The following is a 22,048-nucleotide window of genomic DNA, read 5'->3' on the forward strand; positions in this document are numbered from 1 at the left end:
GCACAAACGTTATTAGTAAAATATATTTTTCCAAACCATTTTTACTATTGAATTTCGGTTGTTTATCGCTCAAGGAAATTTCGGAATCGCAGAGAGAGTGTTGGCTAACAATTTTTAAGCGATAAAGTTATCAGTATCCTTGGGTCTTATTTTGTATCCGTCTTTTCTTTGTTAATAGTAATTAAAAATAAATATATTGAATTTTAGATCTTATTTTGTATAAGTCTTTTCTTTGTAAATAGTAATTAAAAATAAATATATTGAATTTTAAATATTTTTATCAGTGTATGCCAAAATTTTTAACGGCCAGCTCTCCTTCATTTTCTTTTGAGTTTTTTTAGGCACGCTGCAGCAGTGTCGAACAGGATACAAGTCAGTAGCATACAATTAATCAAATGCATGATTTATGTGAGTGAGTCCACACGAGTTTAACCTAAATACGTCCCGTCGGGAGTTAGCCAAATGAGATGTTCAGGGGGGCTTACTAGTCCCCCTCCGAAATCAACCCGCAGCAGCTTAATAGACCTTTCCACAGTGCAAAGACGTATACTTCGCGAATCGTTGGCTTTGTTTTCTTAAAAAAATACCTACCGTTTGTCCAAAAAATGTAAGAAATCTATGTTTTTTTCGATTTACACTTGGTTTTTTTTTTGGTATTTAATATAATATAGTATATTATATATATTATATTGTAGGTATAATAATGATTGTATGTGATAATTTCTTAAACTCAATGCCTCATTTACGTATTAAACTATCTAGTAAAAAGCAAAACAACCACACATTATAGAAATGAATGCAAAATTGCCCCCCACCCACGGGTAAAAATGTAATGTATTTAAAAAGTATGCAATACAAATGTGATCTGGAAACCCCTCTAAAACCAAATAATTAATTAAATTAATTAAAACCAAAATATATTACATTTTTCTTGAGTCGAATTTCTTAAATCGAACTAATGCTTAACTAACGAGCAAAAATTGGTTTTGTATTTATTGGTCCATCTGATTTTCGCTACCTGTTGGGTCTAATGGAGCTCAGAAATAACTGCCAGGAGGTGTTATTATTTTTTGTCAGCCCCGGCATAAATGATTCTCAAATCCATATACCATATCCACTTAGCTTTGATATTTTTTCGTGATTTGAAACTTCTCCACAGGTGTGGGACTAGAAAAGCCTTCACGTTCGCAGACACACAAATGCACTTCGCAGGATAAATGTGGAGCGGAATGGGAGCCGCAAGAAAACGCTGCTAAAAGCCCTAACCAAAGCCCGGCTGCCGGGCACTTAGGCCGGCAATCCTTTCTTCACAGGATCAAAATTCCCAATTCCGAATTCCGAACGGAACCATAGAAGCTTCGCCGGGATTCCAAATGGGATACAAATGAACGCCTTTCGAGCAACCAGCAACCCAACGCCATCGCCATCGCCATCGTCGAATGGACCACTTAGTGAGCCTTTGTGGCGCAGGAGGAAAATGCGGAGCTGCCTCTTCTAATGCGCTGCACGTTTTCCCAATAAAATAGCTACAACAACATGGGCAACAATCCTTTAAGTTCTTCGATACATCGCCGGGGAGCAGGAAACTGGAGCTGGCCAAGAGTGGCTTTTTAGTTCGCGCGCCCCTCGCTGCACGGGAAAAAAGAAAAGCCTATTAATTAGTTGATCAAAATTACTCAGCAAAGTTGGAATGAGCTAAAGCGAACCAGTTTTATGGTATCATTGGGATATAATTAATTTCGCTTTCATAGGGTAAGACAATTTAAAAAAATTCACCTTAAAAATTTTATGTATTATTTATTTGATTAAATTTGACAAAATCATTGGCCATTGTAGGCCTTCAGTAGAGGTAAACCAAATATTTTTTTAGTTCATGATGTGATTTAAATAATTATTTGTTTTGATGGGACAATATTATATTTTTTTGTTTATTACACAGTACATAATGAATTCATTTAAAAAAAATTTGTATTCAACTTTCTTTGTTTTTTAAAAAGATGTAACTTCAGAAAAGTTTTAAATGGCAATCTGTAATGAAGTTTAACAAGGAACATTGCATACTTTGACTATATTTGTATTGGATTTATTAAAAAACTGCGTTTTCTGCCTTTTTTGGAGTTTTAGGTGCTCCGGAAATTAAAAAATAAATGGAAATCATATGTTTTGGAAGAATTTAAACATGGTCAATTGATAACTCTATTAAGTGGTAAGATCTTACTATTTAAAAAATAATTCTACCCCTACATAACAGTAAGAACGATCACTATTAGGTATTTCCATTTCTTTCCGTGTGGTATTTGGTGCAAGTTGGAGGAGCGTAACTGCCATGAACATCGATTTTCATGTGATTTGTGTAGACGTGTTTGGGTTTTATTGATTTTCACTTGATTCCCTCCATATGCTTGAATATACTTAAGCCGGTACGTGCACATCTCCATCGCCATCGTTGTTTCTATCCGCATTGGCATTCGCATCCCAGGCCATTCCATCCCGTCCTCATTTCATCCCAGGTCGGTCGTTGTCGACAGAGCCGAGCACCCGAGCAGCTCTAATGTCAGGATCATGCGAGGTTATCAACATAATTTCGAAAACCACCCATCCGCACCAGCCATCTCCACTCCGCCCCCAACTTCCTAGTTTATGATGTAGTAGATTTCTGTTTCTTTCCTGCAGCATCATGAAGATGATGATGAGGCGGTAGTGGAAGTGGTAGTGGTAGTGGGTAGTCGTAGTGCCAGTGGTCGTGATGGGTAGATGGGCGCGTGTGCGGTTTGATAAGACGCCAGCGATTCGGCTCCATTTCGTTTGACTTTCATCTGCCATCCTCATCCTACCGTCCCCGTCCGATTTGGGCCCATATTAAAGAGATTCAGTCTGATTTTTAAAGGGGAAGGCGTTATCCCTTCGTTCAGTCATGTATTTTCATTATTTTAAAAAATTTTGGTATTTAGTTAACCTGGTTCAAGGTGAACAATTTTGGACATTATTTCGAAAACCAAAATATAAGCCAAGTGTTTTGTTAAACTTTAAATTAAAATTGGTAAGTTTTTGATAAGCAGTCATAAGATTACATAAAATAACAGCTTTTGGTTAAGGACAATTGCAAAATATTTATAAAGCATAATATAGAAAATTAGTTATTTCGAAAATGAAGCAAGCATTAAAACGCGAATTCTTTAGCCCATCAATCGTGGCCTATTATAAACTTCTTCTTAATTCAAAAAGCTTCAATTTGCTGACACCTTTTCAAGCTTCCATTATATTTGAAGCGCAGTAAGGCGTCAAATCGGAAATGGGGAACGCACCAGATGATTGTTACGCCACAAAGAAATTGAAGTATTCCAAAGGAGCGAGAGCAAGGCAAGCAATTGGCATCAAGTGATGGTCCCCATTTATTTGAGGCAGCGCCAAGGCAATCAAATGCCCTGCTGGCATTTCTGGATTCCTGGACTGAGTTGCCTGCCTCGTTACTCATTTCGTTTCGTTTCGGCTGACATCTGACATGATTATGTACATTTGTCCCCTGGTGGTGTCGCCGCCTCCCAAGTCGCCACGAAAGCTGACGCAATTTACATGGCCCTCCGAGGAGATGAATCTGCACTGGGAAAAATCAGCTTACCTGAAGGTATAGGGAAAATTCAGGAAAATTGTCTGTTTAATCAACTAATAAAACTTTATGAAAGTGGTTATTTTATGAGCCTCATATTGGGTTAACGTTTTTGATTTTTTAATTCTAATACATCGTTTAACTCTTGACAGGGTAAAAAAATTTTAAAACAGTAAATTAACGGGAAAATTAAAACTATAACATTTCAGTATGTTTTATAAAACAAACTAGTAAAAAAGAGTACCAAAGCCTTTTTATTTGTTTACTTTACAATCAGAAGATAATATCAGTTTAAAGTATACAATTTATCAAGGAAATGCCAATTTGTTGTATAATTATTACTCCTTTAGGGGGTCCAAAAATTTATATTGGAATGTGAATGTGATTTGTAGTGTGAAAAGCTTTTTAGTATGAAAGTGGCCTGATGATGCGAAAGATTATCGATTAAAGCTTATCAAGGCGACTAGAACTTCAATGGTGTGAAAAGCCCTAGAGTGTACAAGCGGCTTAATGCATGTGACAGATTATCGATAACAGCTTATCGACGGCGATTGCCGACATGTGCAAGGCCTTTTTTTTCGCAACCGCAGCCAAGGTAACAACAACCTGTGTTGCAAAAATGGAAAATAATAAATACAACGACGAAAAATTAGCAAAAATAATGAAAGATCTGGAGAAGTACACAATGCCGGATGGCAAGGATCCCAACTATGAGATGGGCGACCCGTACAGCAAGCAGGAGGCGATCCGGCCACTGGTGGCCCCCAACTGCTCCGAATATGCTGTGGCCCACTCCACATACGCACTGCGGCCTGCTCGCCTCTTCTCGGAGGTGGTGATGCTGCCTCACATCCTGGAGACGATGAGGAAACTGGGACTCAACCGCCTGCTGCGCCTACAGGCATACACGTGGCCACACCTGGGCGCAGGATCGGGGCACGGAGCGTTGATAGTGAGTGCCCCGCGCAGTGGACGCACTTTTGCCTATGTTCCCCCGGTTTGCGAGGCGGTTTGCAAAGTCCTGTCGAAGAGCCGGCGGCAAAGGATGCTTCATCCCGGCACTTGGCTAGCGCATGAGCTGGGTGCAGTGGCCTTGATCCTGGTGCCCGACTTGCCGCGCGTCCGCCAGGTGAGTGCCATGTGCCAAGCCCTGCTGCGGAAGGCGCGCAGCGAGGACTCCGTCACTTTGACTTTAAACGTTCCCTCAGCGGATTCTTCAGAGTTCCTACTCCGTCTTCTGAATGGCGTGGGTTGCCTGGTGGCCACTCCCGCCCAGCTCACTTGGTTCTGGCGTGAGGCGCCGGGACTTCTGCGCTTTCCGCGCCTGCAATTTCTGGTGTACGATGATGTGGACCTGATGTCCGCCGAGCAGCTGCGAAATGCGGAACAGGTGGTGCAGGAGATCTTGCCCACCACCCATATTCCCCAGATGGTGATAGTGACGCGGTCCTATAGCGAAGCTCTAATGACCAAGATGAGAATGGCTAGCAGCCACCCGGCAGTTATATTCGGGGACATTCTCGAGGCAGCCCTATACGGTGGCACGCGCATACGCATTTCACTGGTTCGCTTGCAGGCCAAGGGCAACGAGGTGGTCCAGCAGCTCCAACAGCGACCTCCGCAGGATTACCGCACTGTGATCTACTGTATGGATGATGCAGACATGCGGCAACTGGTGAAGGTTCTGGAGGACCGTGGCTTCGGTTGCCTGCCCTACTATCAGACTTCGGATCTGGAGGTTTTCGAACAGGTTCACAGCTGGCTGGCGAACAGTTGCGGTGTGATCCTCCTCTGCACGGACAACTGCCCGGAGCTGGTCATTCGTAATGCACATACACTGATTCATCATGGAATGGGCGATTCGTACAGCAAGTTCAAGATGAGGCATCTTACGCTCTCCGGCAATTTAACCAACAGTCTGGCCACCACAGCAGGAGCAGCCAGTCAGGTGCCCCTGCTTTCTCTGGTGCTCCTGGACAATAGCAACCAACGGCAGCTGCCTCGGCTGGTGGACTTCCTGCAGTTGCACCAGCAGGTGGATCCCACCGTTGTGGCAGTGGCTCAGACAATTCGAAGGGATCTAGAGAGTAAGATGAGCAACAAGTATGCGCTTTGTGGCCAGATCTTGCTATTTGGCCAGTGTCGCGAGCCCCTTTGTGAGGATCGACATTATGTGGCCGACATGGACTGGCGTCCAAGTAATGTTCCCGCCTTCGGTGATGTGAAGGTTCAGCTGGTTCGGGTCTATTCTCCCACACACTTTTGCGTTCGCCTCCAGGAGCACTTGCCGCCCAAGGGCACCTGGAAGACGCTGCCCTTCCTGGCGGTTCAAGAGATGCGTCTGAAGCTAATGCAGGATAAGCAGCCCCAGCGCCACTGGCCACCAGTGGCAGGAGCGATCTGCATGCTCCATTCCGCTCACAACAAAGAGCGTGTTCGGGTGCTCAAGGTAGCTTCCATTCAGGACGTAAGTCTGGTAAGATCAGACATATCGGTGGAAGTGCAGGCTCTTGATGTTGACACTCGGGTTTTGAAAACGCAATCCGGTCGCCTCTACGAGTGTTCCAAGGCAATGCAGCAGGAGCCCCCGATGTCCTACGATCTGAGATTGCTCGGAATGGTGCCTCAGTCCGGCGAAACCAGCTGGGCCGAGGAGGAACGCAGCACTGTGGAGTTCTGGCTAAAGAATTTGCCCAAGGGTCATTTTCTCCAGGCCAACATTCAGTTCGCCACGGCAAACACCCTTTTTGTTCAGGATCTGGTGGCCATGGTGTATGCAGACAATTTTAAGGTACACCTGCGGCATATGAATCTTTGCCAAAAGCTTATCAAGGATAATTTGGCATGCAGATGTGAGCGAGCGAGGCAAATGATTATGGATTTCTTCGGGCAAAAGTTAATTAACGAGAAAGCGGCGGAAGCAAAAGGGGAGGCAAAGGAACACATGCTTGAGGTAAACAATGAGAACAAGGAGAACTTGGAGCCTACACAGGAAATCACACTTAAGAAGGTGAATGAGGATATTAAGAAACTGGAATCTTCCCAGGTTCTTCCCCCCAGATGCCAGCGCCTTATGCAGATAGCACGCGAGGTGACTCAGAAAAACCAGCAGCAGGAGGATCTGGAAGCCAAGTCGAATGTAAGTCAGAAATCAAACACTAATATTGAAAGCTCTTCACAATCCAACGAAGACGGCATGTCTCAGCTTTACGAGTGTATAAAGAATTGCGCTATGTTCCAACTGGAGGACGCCAAGCAACCCAAAAAGGATCCTGATCAGATTGGCATTGATCCCATCGAATTTTTTAGCCAAGTAATGAACGAAGGGAGCCATCAGTGTGATCCTCATACCAATCTCAAACCGAAGAAGAAGAGGATCAAGGCAAGGAGTGCTGTGCCACCAGTACCAACTAAAACCTACAAGGAGGAGATACCATTGCAAACACATCCCAATGTGGTGCGACCGAATGTGACCTACTATCAGAACATAGCTACCTTAGAGCTGCAGGTGTGCCTGCCGGAAGACGATCACGAGTACAAGGCTTTGCTGCTGGGGTCGCAGATCTTCTTTAAGGCTACCTCAAAGCTTTCGGACCTGGTTCATCAGTTTATCTTGACCCTGAAATTTGCGTATACTACATTGCGGCACCACATGGTGGGACGCACCGTGTACATCAGTGTCGTTAAGTCGTTGGCCTTCATTGATCCACTGGACTTTGGCGATTATCGATTCATGAAGCCCAACCACGAAATGTTTTCTAAAATGGAGAGCTCCCATAATAATAGCTTTAAACGACTCTTGGCCAATCGAGGATATGTGCAGCAAAATGTCGACCCTCAGGACAGCAGCGATAGCAGCGAGGACGAGGAGCAGGATCTGGACGGGATCGAACGTGTGGACCATGGCCACATATTAGACTGATTCTGGGGAATGATTAGCCATTTTAAAATTAGATGATAGCATGTTCAAAGATTTTATCATGCTGTTAACTTGATCGCTTTGAACACGTGATTTTACTCATTTTTTTGAATCTTAAGAATTTTTTTTATGTTTTAAAAACCTTTTATATATTTTTTTTAATATGTAAAATGCCTAGAAATATATTTTGCAGAGTGACCAACACCAAATATTTTTTATCATCTCTTAATTTAATCCTGGTCATCTGTATAATTACTAAATCTTAAAGGAAAACGCTAAGAAATTTGTGCGAATTGGGACAAAAGAAATAAGTATTATTTATTTGTAGACCTTTATTTGGTTTTGAAATTGATAGCTTAATTCTAGAAGGTCTTCGAGTTTTATGGCTGAAATGCTCCATTTTTCCTGACATTTAAGTTCAGACCTGTTTTCCCAGTGTATCTCGACGAATCCAACGACCAGCAACTCTAATCTATCAGCGGTCTATGCGCTTTGCGCTTACCTCGAATATTTTGCACTTTTCCTTTTGGGGCGACGAGTGCTCCTTAGCCCTGCTTTGCCATTCACACTTCCTCCTCGTGTTTTGGTCGCTCTCCACACTCGCCGGGATTGGGATTGCTTGCCTTCACGAGGACTCGCCTGGCAGGGCACAAGTGTCCTTACAACATTTTTTACTTTGTAACGCAAATTCTGAAGTAAGCATGAATAATGCATGCATTGTGTGTAATTCTTCAAGTACTTTGCCGTGCCGACGACAAGCACACATCAGCGGCCCAGTTACCCGAACCACCGCTTTCAGCCGGGACTAACCCCTAACCCGCGAATCCCTCCTGTCACTACCCACAACCTATTTATATTTGGCTGTTTTGCAGCTTGCGGCAATCCTGCTGGAATGTGTTTGCGGGTGTCCAAATTTATTGCAAGCTTTTTGAATTACAAATTTATTTTAATAATTCGGAATACGAGCTGGGACATTTAAATAAACTGCTTTCGGGGTAAATGGTATGATGTACATACTTTAGAAGTCTTTCTAGTTTATTTTCTACTTTATTTAAATTTTATAGAATTTATAAGGAGCCAGTGCAGGATCAAAAGATTTGTTACTTTTCTGTTCATGCATAGTATGAAAATATATTTTTAGAATTCAAAAAAGTTATACTTGTACAACATTTAACCCCGAAAAATATTATTAGTTATTTTACTATTAATTATTTAGTTACCATTGTTTTTAAGAAGCCTACTATGTTGTTGAGATAAAATTTGAAGCTTTTTATAGATTGGCTAGGTATTTTAGACCCAAGAATGACGCATATACGAAACGCGAATTCTTTAGAAGTGGAGAATGTATGGAATTTTTAAAGACCATATATAGAATCAAAAGTTGTGCTATTTTTCTGTTCCTACGTATATGCATACTTTAAGTTTAGCTCTCCTTGGTGTCTAAACGAATCGATATTCACTTGGAAATGCAAACAGCAAGAAGCTAATGACAATGCAGCAGAATAGCCGCGACGCCCAGTTAATTGAGCCCCTTACCTGAATAATGCAGAAATCAAACAGCACCGACTTCCACTTCGTTACATGTTATCCATTCCCCATGACGGAGACAAACAGAGACCCAAACCGCAATCCGTTTCATTATTTAGTTGGGTCGGGAAATAAGTGCATGTACCATTTTGCCAGGTTCCCACAGTTGTCAAGACACCCTCTCTTATTATCGACTGGCTAATAATATTATGTCTATATGACCGCATATGAACGGGGACCATTTTGCCCAGTAGATAATAGCAAAAGGTCATTGAGGTAAACAAGCATTCTGCACCATCGAGCAATGCTTAGTTATGAATGATAAAAGGTTTATTATAAAGATTTTATAAGTTTAAAAAATATTGCTCTCTCATCATAATGACAGTTAAATACCATCTACGCACAGTAAAAATTAAAATGTGATGTATCCTTAGTTTAATGCTATTAGTGACCCCTGACCCACACAGAATTCGAAATTTCCCTCTTCTTGATGGAAATTCACTTAGTCATTTTCTCAGCCATTAGCTGGGCCAGAAAATGCTGAGACGGGAAAACGAATTCCTTCTTTTTGCCAATTTTCTCCAGGTTTGAGTCACGTCAAGAAGTGGACAAGCCCCTGAACGCGTGTTGCTGACCAAATGAGCAGCGCCCAACCGCCCACAAAGTATCCGGGAGGTCGGAAAGAAAGCGCCGAGAATTCAAACTTTTAAAAGTTTTCAGCTTTTCACTTTTTTCTTTTCAATTTGGACGAGGGAGTCTTGGACAGGGGAAGCTGTGGAGCGTCGTTAATGGTTTTTGCAAAACTTATGAAACAAACTATACACAGGATGGCTCCACCGAAGCCCTCCTATTATGCCCGGCTTCAGCTCCAGTTGGTTCGACCTGAACTGGCCACGTCAAAGACATCTTCTCGAAAGCGAGCGAGGGCGGTTCTAAAAATACCACATCCTTAGGTTTAATTTCTTAATATAATTTATAAAAATAAAGGCATTTATCCAATATGACTTTCATTTACTATATAAATGAAAATCGGAAAGTAACTTCCGAATTACTTTAAACTTAAAAAAGTATTTTACAATTAAACAACAAACTTAACTTAAGTAAAGCTTTGGATTTAAATATAAAGTTATTATTCTTGTTATTTCTTTATACCTTCTTGTTTAAGAATTAGATCAAAATTGGACTGCTTTTTTATGATATTTTATTGATACTTTCGTTTGTGTTATGTTGCTTCCAGTATTTTTCACATCTTGTTCGGCTTTCCTAGAGACCCTCGCTTTCGGGGGCAGTGTAATGTCACGTACTTTCACTTTCCTACCTCCGACCACTTTCCACTCGGAAAATGGCCAGAGCTCAGCGTCAATGCGTCGTCCTTCGAAAACGAACCTATTCAAAGCCTTCATGCGTTTGAATTCTATTAGCTCAAGAAAGGATTTTCTATGCTTTGGTTCCCAGATGGAGGGAGCTGCTGTCACAAGCACTTTTTCAGCGTTACGTTTCTCGTTTGCCCCGGGGGTGTATTTTCATCATTTTCATTTCTGGCCTGGTCGTGGTCCTCATCGAGGTCCTGCTCCTGCTCCTGCTCCGGCTCCTGTTCCCATTCCAGGTCCCGATGATTCTGGTCGTGCCATGCACATCCAATTGACATTTCAGCTTAAGTCATTGTGTAAGGCAGCAACAAAGGGAGGACCAACAAAACGGAAAGCAAGCAAAGTCCGGACAAGTAGCAAGCCGAAGCTGTCCGCCGTTCAAACACCCGGATCCCATAACCAGTGATGCCAGAGGTCTCAAAGAACACCCGGATAAGTCGACCCATCAAATGGAAACATTGCTATACAATGCTATTTGTACTTTATTTAGAAAAAGGACAATACTCCTCTACTTTTATATAAGCTCATTAAAAATAAAGACCTAATTTAAACAGTTTAAGAACCCATAATGTGAACCCATAGTAGTTCAATAAATAGTAATGTAATGAATTAAAAGAATATAAGTGCAGCAAAAAAAAACAACCATACAATGACATGTAAATTAAATTTTTATTTATATGTTGTAATATTTTAAAAATATGTTTGTTTTAACACATTATGCAATCATTAACAGATTGCAAAATGGTACTCCTTATAACCCTTACAAATTGGAACTCAAACTCAAATGATTATTACAAACTTTGAAAGCCTTCTTTATTTAAAATACTTAAGCAAACTTTTTCCATATTGGGGCTATATAATATTTTCAGTTTTTATATAATTTATGGGAACATAGATTAGGGATGCGCAATTTTCCGCCTTTTCGCTGGCAGAATTGGCATCACTGCTAAATCCCTCCCAGCTGCAGGGTCGTACGCTTATTCTGCTCACTGTGCGAAAAACAAAGCCCGAAGAAGGAAGTAAAGTGCAAAAGCTGCAACGGCAACAAAGGCGCACACAATTACCGAGCACTGTGCTCGCCCACCACCACCCACCGGGGTAGGGGGAAGGCTTGGGTGGCTTAGTGGGTGGGTTGGAGGACTTAGCAAGGACGATGGAGCCCTTGGTCGAACTTTCGTGTTTACACAAAAACATTTAGACTGATCCCGGCGCATACTGGGGGTGCTACAATGTGGGTTAATGGACGAGGAAAAGGGTTAAGAGCAGGGAATGCGGGATTCTATAAGATTGATGGGGGAAATGGGGCGGAGGGGAATTCCCCTGTGTATGCACGATAACCCCGTAGTTTCCCTGAATTAACATCCGATTCGAAAGTATGCATTTGAACATCAGAATGTGGCTCATTCACGGTACACTACACTTAGCAAATCGCTTTGGCAGGTATTCTTTTCAAGGAAAATTAGCTACGTTGGAATAAGAATAAGAAATATATATAGAAAAGTTCGCTTAAATCTTAAGTAATGGTTATTTTATTTAAAGGTCTTATGTTCAGGAAACCCGGCCACAAATCTTTAGTTTCAAGGTTTCTGAAATTTTAAAATCGGTTTATTGATAAGACATGATATGATAATTTATTTTGGATTTTAAGAAGAATATTACTCTTTATGCTTATAGCTGTAGGGTTTTAATGGCATATACCATGCAGTTCCAATTAAACAGACTTATTTTAATATTAAACAATAATTTCTAGGCTTTGATTTTGATATCCATTTCTAATAACTTTCCTCATATCTCTAAGGACTTGAAATTTCGGAAGCTCCGCTTGCGATTCCTGCTGGCAGCTTCCGCAACGGTCGCCACTAACAACGCGGCAAATGAAGGCAATATCTCAAATGGAACCACATAAACGAAATAATAAATACCAAATGATTTCATAATGAATGTCGGGATGGGCAGGAAGGCATTCGCCCCGCCTAGAAACCCACGCACCACCCACCGTCTTCCTCCCATCCTGCACTGTCCTATCCTGTCGTGTCCTTGCCGTCATCCCGGTTGGCATTTCTTTTATTACTGAAATTGCGAAGGAGAAATAAAAAAAATTCTTAATTTCGTTTCGTTTCATCAGCAGCAGCGACAAGATTTACAACATACTGCGAGCATAAAATAAAAATCTTATTTTTGTTCAAATGCGTCGGAGGGTGGACGAGCGGCGAGCGAAATAAATAAATAAAATAAAAAACCAACGGAATAGAATGAATAAAAATACTCGAACGTACCAAAGCCATCCACCCATTGTCTGCCGGAGATTGTGGGGCGTTGACAACCTTAATAGTTATAGAGGGGGTGGCAAGTGGATCGGGGTTCGGGATTCGGGATACGGTATACGGGTTTTTGGGGCTCTCCATCCGGGGAGCCACGCAATTGGAAGGCATACCGAATGCAATAAAACGCACATGTGGGGCTCCCTCCTGCTGCCGTCTCATAATTTCTGTGTGGTTGGCAAATAAATTTGATTTTGAGCGAATTGTCTGGGATTGAAACGCACCCACCGTCCTTACTGACTGCAAATTCAGCTCCATATGGGTTTTACTATACCAGTGTTGTTACGAAAGCAAAGCTAGTGGAGCTTATGAAAAATGAAAACAGCTGTGACGAATAGCATACAACTTACCTTAAAACACCTAGTTCAAAATGTAGTTAATAACACTGAATTTTCAGATTTTACACTGATATTTTACATAATATTTAAATTTAAAATTAATTTTTTAAAAAAGGTTGTTTTTTTTACAAACATGAAATTAGATATATGGATTAATTCTGTTTTTCTTTAATAAAGTTTCATTTATTTTCAAATTTTTGTATGATTTTAACTTATTTTATACCCATGGAAAAAGGGGTAACTTACAACACTGTAAATCGCTCTGAGTTGCTTGATTTGAAAGTCTTTCAAATTTTCTGTTATTTCTGATATTATTTCGGTCTGGCCATTTCGTTGACCTTTTCCATTGTAAGCTTCTGGGACAAAACAAAATTCCTTAAGTCTTCAACAAAAGAAAATGAAATCGTTTTGGCGTAGTAATAAATTATAAAGCAACATTTTTGCAGCTCGGAAAAATGACATGAAAAATGTAGAGTTCATTAAAAGGTCCTTTGCCTCTTTAATAATTATTTTTAATTTAGTTTTCTTGGTTTATAACATGTTAAAAGATCAATATTATAATAAGAGGATGTGGAAACTATAATATATAATTATAACGGGAACATGCTAGAAAAAGCTTTTTAATATAAAGGTTGTTAGGTTTGTTTTCTCCTAACTACCACTTACATTTGACCTTAGGTTTTTGAATTACTTCTGAGATATCCGACACATGTCTAGCTGCCTGAGCCAAAGTAGGCCCAACGCCCACCTGCTGGTTGCCATCGCGATTTCATTTGGCAGATATTTAACACATCGCCTCAACACGCCCGGAAAAGCGACAGATATGAAAACCGAGTCCGACGGGGTCAGAGGTCAGGGGAAAGCCGGAGTGGGGGAAATTGTGCGACGCCAAAGAGACAGGAGGAAAATAATTCAATGCAAAGGAAACAACACAACACAAGCACGCGCTGATGAATGGAAAGGGAATGGAATTGGCAATGGGAGTGGGCCACAGGACTCAGGACTCGGGATTCAGGACTCAGGACTCAGTATTCGGAATTCGGGGGCGTGGAATCGGAAAGGCAAAGGACAAACATGCCATGGGCAAAGGACAAAAGTCAGCCCTCTGAGGTGTTGCCAACAGGAAAAGCTTCAATCAGCAGAAAAAAATAAATATATATATATAGGGGGAAAAAGAGGAGGGCGAAAATGCGAAGGCAACCAACTACACATTTAGTGTTTATTTCGTATTTATTGAGAGCAGCGGTTGGGGTCGCTCGGAATCCGAAAATGAAATCAGCAGAAATAAATGTCCTTGTGGCACAGCATAATATAACCATCCCAGTTCCAGTTCCGAGCCCCAGCCATATACACAATATATAAATTGTTTCCAAATCATTGGATACTCAGCCACAGAAATACGAAAATGAAATTAGTCCATTGTGGGCAAATGCCCCTAAGAAGTCGAATCTTAGTTACTCTTAGAAAAGAAGATTTGTAAAAGACTTTGCCCTCGCACAAGGCAATGATTGCCTTTTGTAAGATGGATAGTATTAAATAATTTTTAGCGTTTTAACAAAATTTCTTCGTGGCGGAATGCCTAATTAAACTGATATATTGAAATAAATTCAAAAGTAAATGGTTCGATAAAAGCAATATTACTATTTCGAATAAGCCACATTAAGGCTCAGCATCATATAACACTGATCATAATGATGATGGGATGGCAAAACGGCTGACAACGAGCAAGTTGTTCAATGAGTGTTGGCTTGAATGGCTGAATGTCTGAATGAATAAAGATGCGAAATGGGAGGGAAATGGGAAAATCTGCCAGGGACATTAAAATTAAAGTCGAATGGCCTTTGGCCATTTTGCCCGATGGCCACAATTGATGTGTGAGGCTTTAATGGAAACCACATTTTCGGCAATAACAAATCGTAGCCCCTCAAGCGTAACCCGCACCAGCTTACAAATGGTTTCCCCAACTTCCTGCAAACAAAAGTCCCTCACATTGATGTACATTTGATCTATGACAGGACAGCTTTTGGGCAGGTCTGCGGATTTGACAAACCGCTACTTGATTTATATTTGATTTCAGTGGAGGTCATGCCACATTTGTATAAGACTTATTCGGTTTCCTTTTACCATTACTCAAATAAATAAAAGTCGATTTTTTATTTATTGAGTATTTGGTTTCTTTTTTGGGAGTTAATTGAAGACATGGAGTAAGAAAGATATTCTAGTAGTTACAACTTCAAAAAGGTTCTCCGAACTTGGTATTGAATGCGGATTTTAAATTTTATATCCTATAAAATACTTTCAGCTATGCATAAAATAAAGATGATCCTTAGGTTTATCCCCCCTCCCGAACATTACTTTCCAAATACATATATATTTATGTTTGCCTGCCATTTGAGCAAAGTGTTTGCACTTAATAAACCCATTTCGCTAAGCACTTTGTCAGTTGGCCGATGGGAAGTGGGCGGGTCCTTGGAGGGGGCGGTACTGCTTCCGCTTTTGGGTCTTAAGAACACCCACCCACCCATTCCTCACGCATTCACTGTTATTTCAGCATTAAAAGTTCATTGAATGGCTGAGGAAGTGAAAACAATTATCTGCAGGAAGGTGAACCATAAATCCTCCGAATCCGTAAGTAAATTGCAAATTTTCGTTTATTACTTTCGATGTCTGGGGCTCAAGGGATTTGCGGTTAAATCGGATCGATATTTTGTGTTATCATATTTATTATGCAAACACACTCGGAATCGAAGAGAGTTGGCAAAAATGTCACACGTGCGCACACAAAACGTATTATTTGCCTGCGAATAAAATGTAAATTGAAACGCATACCTTTTTACATATCAACACCTTTCGACAGAAATTGGTTTTTATTTCATCCCCACCGTATTGGTTTTATTGCTGTTTGATGGAATGGAGATGGTTCGCTTCAATTAACACAGAAACCAAGTGACTTAAATGTAAAAGAATTTCGTATATAGTCTTGAAAACGCCATAAATCAATAAAATTACTTAATACTATATATTTTATCTTTTATTTGGTCAAGATAATTTAATTTATTTCATTAAAATGCATGATAGCATGAAAAGTAAATCTGAATTTTTGTAATTCCATAATTGTTTCACTTCAAAAGTTAGGAAAATTATAAGTTAAAATATGTTATATATTTTTGTTTACTTGTGAAAAAGAGCGGTTGAATGATGCAATGTGGCAACAATAATTCAATCACCTTAAAGCTTAGTGTACAAGTATATGGCCACGATAAGGCCGTAAAGGGCCAGCACCTCGGCGAAAATCAGGATCAGGATCATGCCCACGAAGAGGCGCGGCTGTTCGGCGGTTCCCCGGACTCCGGCGTCCCCGGCGATTCCGATGGCTATTCCGGCTGTAAGTCCAGGCAATCCTACGGACAAACCGGCTCCCAAATGTGCGTAGCTCGTTTGCACCGTGTAGTCATCGCCGATCGATCCGGCTATCAGGACCGAAACCACCAAGCCGTAGATCGCAATGATTCCGGCCATAACGACCGGTATAATGGACTTCATGATCATTTCAGGTCGGTTCACCGCCATGCTGGCAATTCCAATCCCGGAGACTGCTGTTCCATAAGAAGCTCCAAGAGTTGTGAATATAATCGCGATTGCAGCCCCCAAACATCCCAAGAATATTGCGTAGGGTGCTTCTTCCTCTGATGCAGCCGTAACCATCTTGCCTTATTCGAATCCAAGTTCTCCAACAATAATCAATATCTAGGAAGGATTGAAGGAAATGCCAACGCTTTCTTTGACTAAAAACACTTCTTTAAATAAATAATTCAAATAATAAGAAAATAAATGATTTAAGGTTTTCCTGCAACTCCTGGATTTTCTTTTTTCTTTAAGATATACCACCACCTATACAATTTTTAAAAAGTATTTAATAATTCTTGGTTCACTTAGCATTAGATGTAAATAAAAAAATAATACTTATTCCTCTACTTAAAATTAAAATTTCAAAATAAAAGTTGCAAAACATATTATTTAGCATTAAAATTTCTATTACTAATATATAACGAATTCTTACAGTTTTAAGAATCATACTTAAACTTTTTTGTGGTATAAAAAATTCTCTTATACCTTATTTAAATCGAAAAAAGTGATTTAAAAATTATTAATATCTGCAAATAACGTTTGAGGGGCGAGTTCCTCGAGTTTCGGCTAACTGGCAGATAAAGTTCCTGTTAAGGAAATTTGATTTCCTCAAGCGCCATGTTAACTCTCTAAGGTTACTAAGAAGAAATTCTGTGAGTAACAACAATATGTCTAAGTTTTTTGATCGGATAAATTAAGGAAGAAAACCGACTGGCGCTAACGACAAGTTTGAACGGACTTTGACAGGAACTCAAGAAACAGGCAGTTCAATACTTTTTAGCTTTTTTTAAAAATTAAGAATCCTCCTCTTAGATTGTTTTGTTAAACATATGCTTTTTTATTAAAGAATTTTGTTAAAATAGGATTTCTAAATTTTTTCTTGCCTACGATGTGTAACTGGAAATTTATTACCTCGAAGGACCGCAAAAAGCGTTCTTGGTATTGAAAATCGAAGCTGCGGTTGCTTATTCGCTTTGAGTGGTTTTCCCCATTGGCTTTCAGCGCTTTTTCCGTTACCCTCCACTTGTTTCAATTAAACAAATTGGAAAATATGAGCCCGACTCGACTATCGAGCTCAAAAAGGCGACACTTTGGAAAGTCCCCACCTCAGCAATGCTGTTTCGTTTCCTTAAAATGGAAATTTGTTGCCACCGCCGAGGGGAAAGGACGGAATTGTTTGCGGTGCTGGGGCTTCAAGTGCCCCCCTTTTCGCCATGGCGTTTTTATTTGTGGCCCCAGCTCGGCTGCTTTGCATTTTGAATACATATTCCGCATATTCCTCGGGGGAGCTTGTAACTTTGTCAGTGGCTTTGCGTTCGTGTGATGTGATTGTTAAGTTGGCACAGATTTGTCACAGGCGGCTTTTGTGAGTCGCGAGTGGGGAAGATTAGATTCTTGATTGCTCCTTGGAAAGAGCACAGGTAGGTTGCAGTCGGGATATTTTCAAAAGTTCTATTAACTATTTATAGCTTAGCCTAATTGTATGCATCACTATTTATATTCACACAGTTTTAACTAATTAGTTTTTAAACCGGTTTTATTTGTTAATAATAAAGCGACAGATGTTATCGAAAGTCCCTTGGGAAAAGTATTATTTTGGCTCTAGTTCAAAATTTCAATTCGAATTTGATTTATTTCTTTAATCAGAAAAACTCAATTCAAATTTGATTTATTTCTTTAACCAGAACAGGCGGTTATTGTCAGGGACTGTAGTTAATGATTGATGTTCTGTTTTTTAATCAAAAACACTCACTTAGGATCGACATACGCGGAATAGGGAAATATAATATATATGTATATAATATAAAACATACTTTTAATATCCTTGCAGAGGGTATTATGAATTCAGTCAGAAGTTTGCAACGCAGTGAAGGAGACGTTTCCGACCCCATAAACCCCCATCTTGATCAGGATCACTAGACGAGTAGATCCAGCCATGACCGTCTGTCCGTCCGCTTCTACATCTTTGACATATTATCTTAAGTATTGGGAATATCATTTTTTGTATTTCTAAGAATTGCGAATTAAATTTAATAATTATAACTGCAAGGGTATACAAACTTCGGCTTGCCGAGCTAACTTCCTTTCTTGTTTTAAATAAACATTTCTTATTTGGGATCCCTGCCTAATTCTAAATAGTACCATTGAAATCCACTTATTTTAAGCCTTTCTCTGTTTGTCCCGCAATGATTTTTAGTTAAGAATAGTATAAAATGTTGTGTAATATGTAAAAGTTTCTGTTTTATTGTTTGACAACCATTTTCTTGCAACGCTGGCTTAAATATTTATTGTTTTTAATTTGTGAATTAAGCCGACATTACTTGGTGTACAGGTAAATGGCGACGATGAGGCCATAGAGACCCAGGACCTCGGCGAAGATCAGGATCAGGATCATGCCCACGAAGAGGCGTGGCTGCTGGGCGGTGCCCCGCACCCCGGCGTCTCCTACGATGCCGATGGCAAAGCCCGCCGCCAGTCCGGCGAATCCCACGGAGAGTCCGGCGGCCAGGTGGATGTAGCCCTTGCGAATGGTGTAGTTGTCCGACAGCGATCCGGCAATCAGGACCGAGACCACCAGCCCGTAGATGGCTATGATGCCGGCCATCACCACCGGAATGATCGACTTCATGATCAGTTCGGGTCGCATCACGGCCATGGCTGCGATGCCGGTGCCCGACTTGGCCGTTCCGTAGGCCGCTCCCAGGGCCGAAAAGATGATGGCCGATGCCGCCCCCATCGATCCGAAGAAGAAAGAGTACGCCGGCCTATCCTTTTCAGCAACTTCCTCCGGCATTTTGAATACGATTCTGAAAAGCGAAATGGGGTAAGTCTGGAGTCCTGCGAAGTCTCCAACTAACTTACTGATTCCGATTCCTAAATCTCCGATTCTTTGTAACGCGCCTGCTCGACGAATTTTCTACTCGACTGGTTAGGGTTATATACTTTTGGGCCTGTAAGGGCTAACTGTAAATTCCCCGCCAACTTAAATTCGTTTTAGGGTTCGAAAGTGAGGAACTAAAAGTTGAGTGGGGTCGGATTTAAATGATAAAGTAATATTTATTTTCTTATTTTAATCAACAAAATGATAGAAAAAGTACTTCTTAAAGTGTTTGTCTATAAAGGAGGCTTCTAAAAGAACTGAAATATGATATACAAAAAGTGTTTTTTAATTTTTGTCAAATGCATCTCAGAGGACATGAGTCATAATATATTTTGTGAAAGGTGTTGACCATGATATTTTAAATTTATTAATACACCAATTTTCAAAAAAATTGTATTTTCAATTTGGATACTAAAAAATGCATAAGAGTTATTTATAATTTTTATAATACAAGTTGGGTTCTCCCTTTTACAGTAACAAAACGGAGTCGTATTTTTTTTACTCATTTTTATTTATTTATTTATTTATATCCTATCGCTACAAGTGCACACTTATAATTATCGCGCTAGTCACATTTAGTTGATATTTTATATTATTATTATTTTTAAATTATTAAAACAATTTCTCTCGCTCTCTTAATTAATATTAATGACTAACATCAAATTTTCTTAGTTACTATTATTATTGTTCTTAATATTAATTATTATTATTATAATTTTTTTTTTTTTTTGACTTTATTTTTTAGAAATTTCATATTTATATGCAATCTCATGTATAAATTGATTTATTTGGTAAAATATTTATACTTTTGGGAACTTTAAATAATATTTTACTTACATAAAAAACCTTATCAAATATTATGCTAGGCTAATAAATCAATAAACAACCTATACATTCAAATAATTATTTAAAGAAGATAGTGTCACTGATATATACATCTAAAAAAATTGCTGTGAAAGAAACCATGATATTTGGACTATTCCATTAAAAATTCCATGGCTTAATCACATCCAGCAGCTAAAAGTGCGAAAGGTTTCCATTAAAGATTTATGCTGCGTTGAGGGACTTAGCGTCGAAATCCTTTCTTCTTTTCAATCCGAACTCCTTTTGGGTCGCCGTATCCGTGTATCTGTGTATCCATTGTTGCCACTGCCGCTGCGCTTGGTTAGTTATTGTTTGGCCCGCTTTCTGCAACTATAAATCGTTTATGTATTTTGTTGAGTGCGAGAATTTATCGCTGAGCTGAATATGAGAAAGGAATCACATAAATACAAATAAATCAAAAGCATTTCGAATGCCAATGGCAATGGCAATACAAACAATCTTTTCCTCCGGCTTCGAAGAATGGAAAATTGAGAAATATAAATGGGCCGGCGTAGTTGTGTCTGTGTATGTGTGTGTGTGTGTAGTGGTTATAGGCAGGCTAGACTGTGCTGTGCGAAAATTGATGTCTTGCCTCATAAAAATAAGGCATCAGAAGAATCGCCCGAATGTGTTTTTGTTGAAAGCAACATTGTAAATTTTATGACTTTTTTATGCGCTGAAATCTATAAATTATGTAAACTGACACTGACAGCTGTCAACCGAAGGCTCAGCGACAGCTCCAGTCGCACTCACAGGCCCATCCGGAGTCCATTTCCAGTCGCCAGTGCTGCCGGCGATCTTTTAGTTTTCTTTATTTGATTTCCCTTAAGAAAAACATTTCATATATTAAGCAAAATGTTTTTAAAGATGTTTGCATTGATAGTTTACGACGAGTTTAAAAAGAACCATTGGGATGGTAATGGAAATAAAAGTAATCGCATTCCAAAACATTTATATTTTGAAACGCGCTCCACTATATTTTTAAGTCAGGCTTAAGTATAGAAATTATTTTAAGGTAAGACTCATCAAATAAAGAAACTTATTTTCAAAAATAAACAAAAATTCTAAAAGGAAAAACCACTTTTTGTTGACTTCTTTAAAATCTAGACTTATCTCGAAAACTGCCGATTTGGCAGCACTTACACTTCGCCGGCAAGCGGAACGGTTGCAAGTGACACATGTGTCAAATGGTCGATGGGGAAGCGCGACAAAATGTGCTATTCCCACTGGCTGTTCTCTGGCTCCTTTGATAGGGAACGCCGCACCACTCTACACTCGACACCACCCCATCGCAGCCCATCGCCCAGTTCCCGACCCACCCCATCACATTCTGGCCAGAGCGAAGTGATGACTCCAGATGATTAAATGATTGCGAGCGGCAATAAAAAAATGTATGTTTCGAATTATTGCTAATATATATTTTCTTTTTTTTATGCCCTATTTGATTTTCTTCAGAGGTCCCTGACAGGGCCAGCTCTTTTTATATCCTTGATTTATTCTCTGCTTCATGCCAATGGCAAGTTTTAGGGCTATTCTGATTTGTGTGAATCATCCGTTTTGTATGGTACGCTGGTAAACCCAAAGGTAAAGTATC

The 22,048-nt window shown here is 40.0% G+C and overlaps 3 protein-coding genes across 3 annotated transcripts; 1 reads left to right on the forward strand and 2 right to left on the reverse strand.

The window, feature by feature from the left end:
• The first annotated feature begins 4,268 nt into the window (after window positions 1-4,268).
• LOC119555217 (putative ATP-dependent RNA helicase BoYb) lies at window positions 4,269-7,529 on the forward strand. The gene has a single exon (XM_037866480.1). The coding sequence runs from the start codon at window positions 4,269-4,271 to the stop codon at window positions 7,527-7,529; it is 3,261 nt and encodes a 1,086-aa protein (XP_037722408.1).
• An 8,744-nt stretch (window positions 7,530-16,273) lies between these two features.
• On the reverse strand, window positions 16,274-16,818 carry LOC119553816 (V-type proton ATPase 16 kDa proteolipid subunit). The gene has a single exon (XM_037864437.1). It carries the CDS (start codon window positions 16,785-16,787, stop codon window positions 16,311-16,313), a length of 477 nt encoding a protein of 158 aa, XP_037720365.1. The 5' UTR covers window positions 16,788-16,818; the 3' UTR covers window positions 16,274-16,310.
• A 2,163-nt stretch (window positions 16,819-18,981) lies between these two features.
• Window positions 18,982-19,642, reverse strand: LOC119553792 (V-type proton ATPase 16 kDa proteolipid subunit). The gene is made up of 2 exons (XM_037864403.1): window positions 19,572-19,642; window positions 18,982-19,516 (listed from the first exon to the last, which is right to left on the reverse strand). Exon 2 carries the CDS (start codon window positions 19,501-19,503, stop codon window positions 19,027-19,029), a length of 477 nt encoding a protein of 158 aa, XP_037720331.1. The 5' UTR covers window positions 19,504-19,516; window positions 19,572-19,642; the 3' UTR covers window positions 18,982-19,026.
• Between the last annotated feature and the right edge of the window lie 2,406 nt (window positions 19,643-22,048).

This window comes from Drosophila subpulchrella, chromosome 3L (genome assembly GCF_014743375.2).
Source record: "Drosophila subpulchrella strain 33 F10 #4 breed RU33 chromosome 3L, RU_Dsub_v1.1 Primary Assembly, whole genome shotgun sequence".
NCBI lineage: Eukaryota > Metazoa > Arthropoda > Insecta > Diptera > Drosophilidae > Drosophila > Drosophila subpulchrella.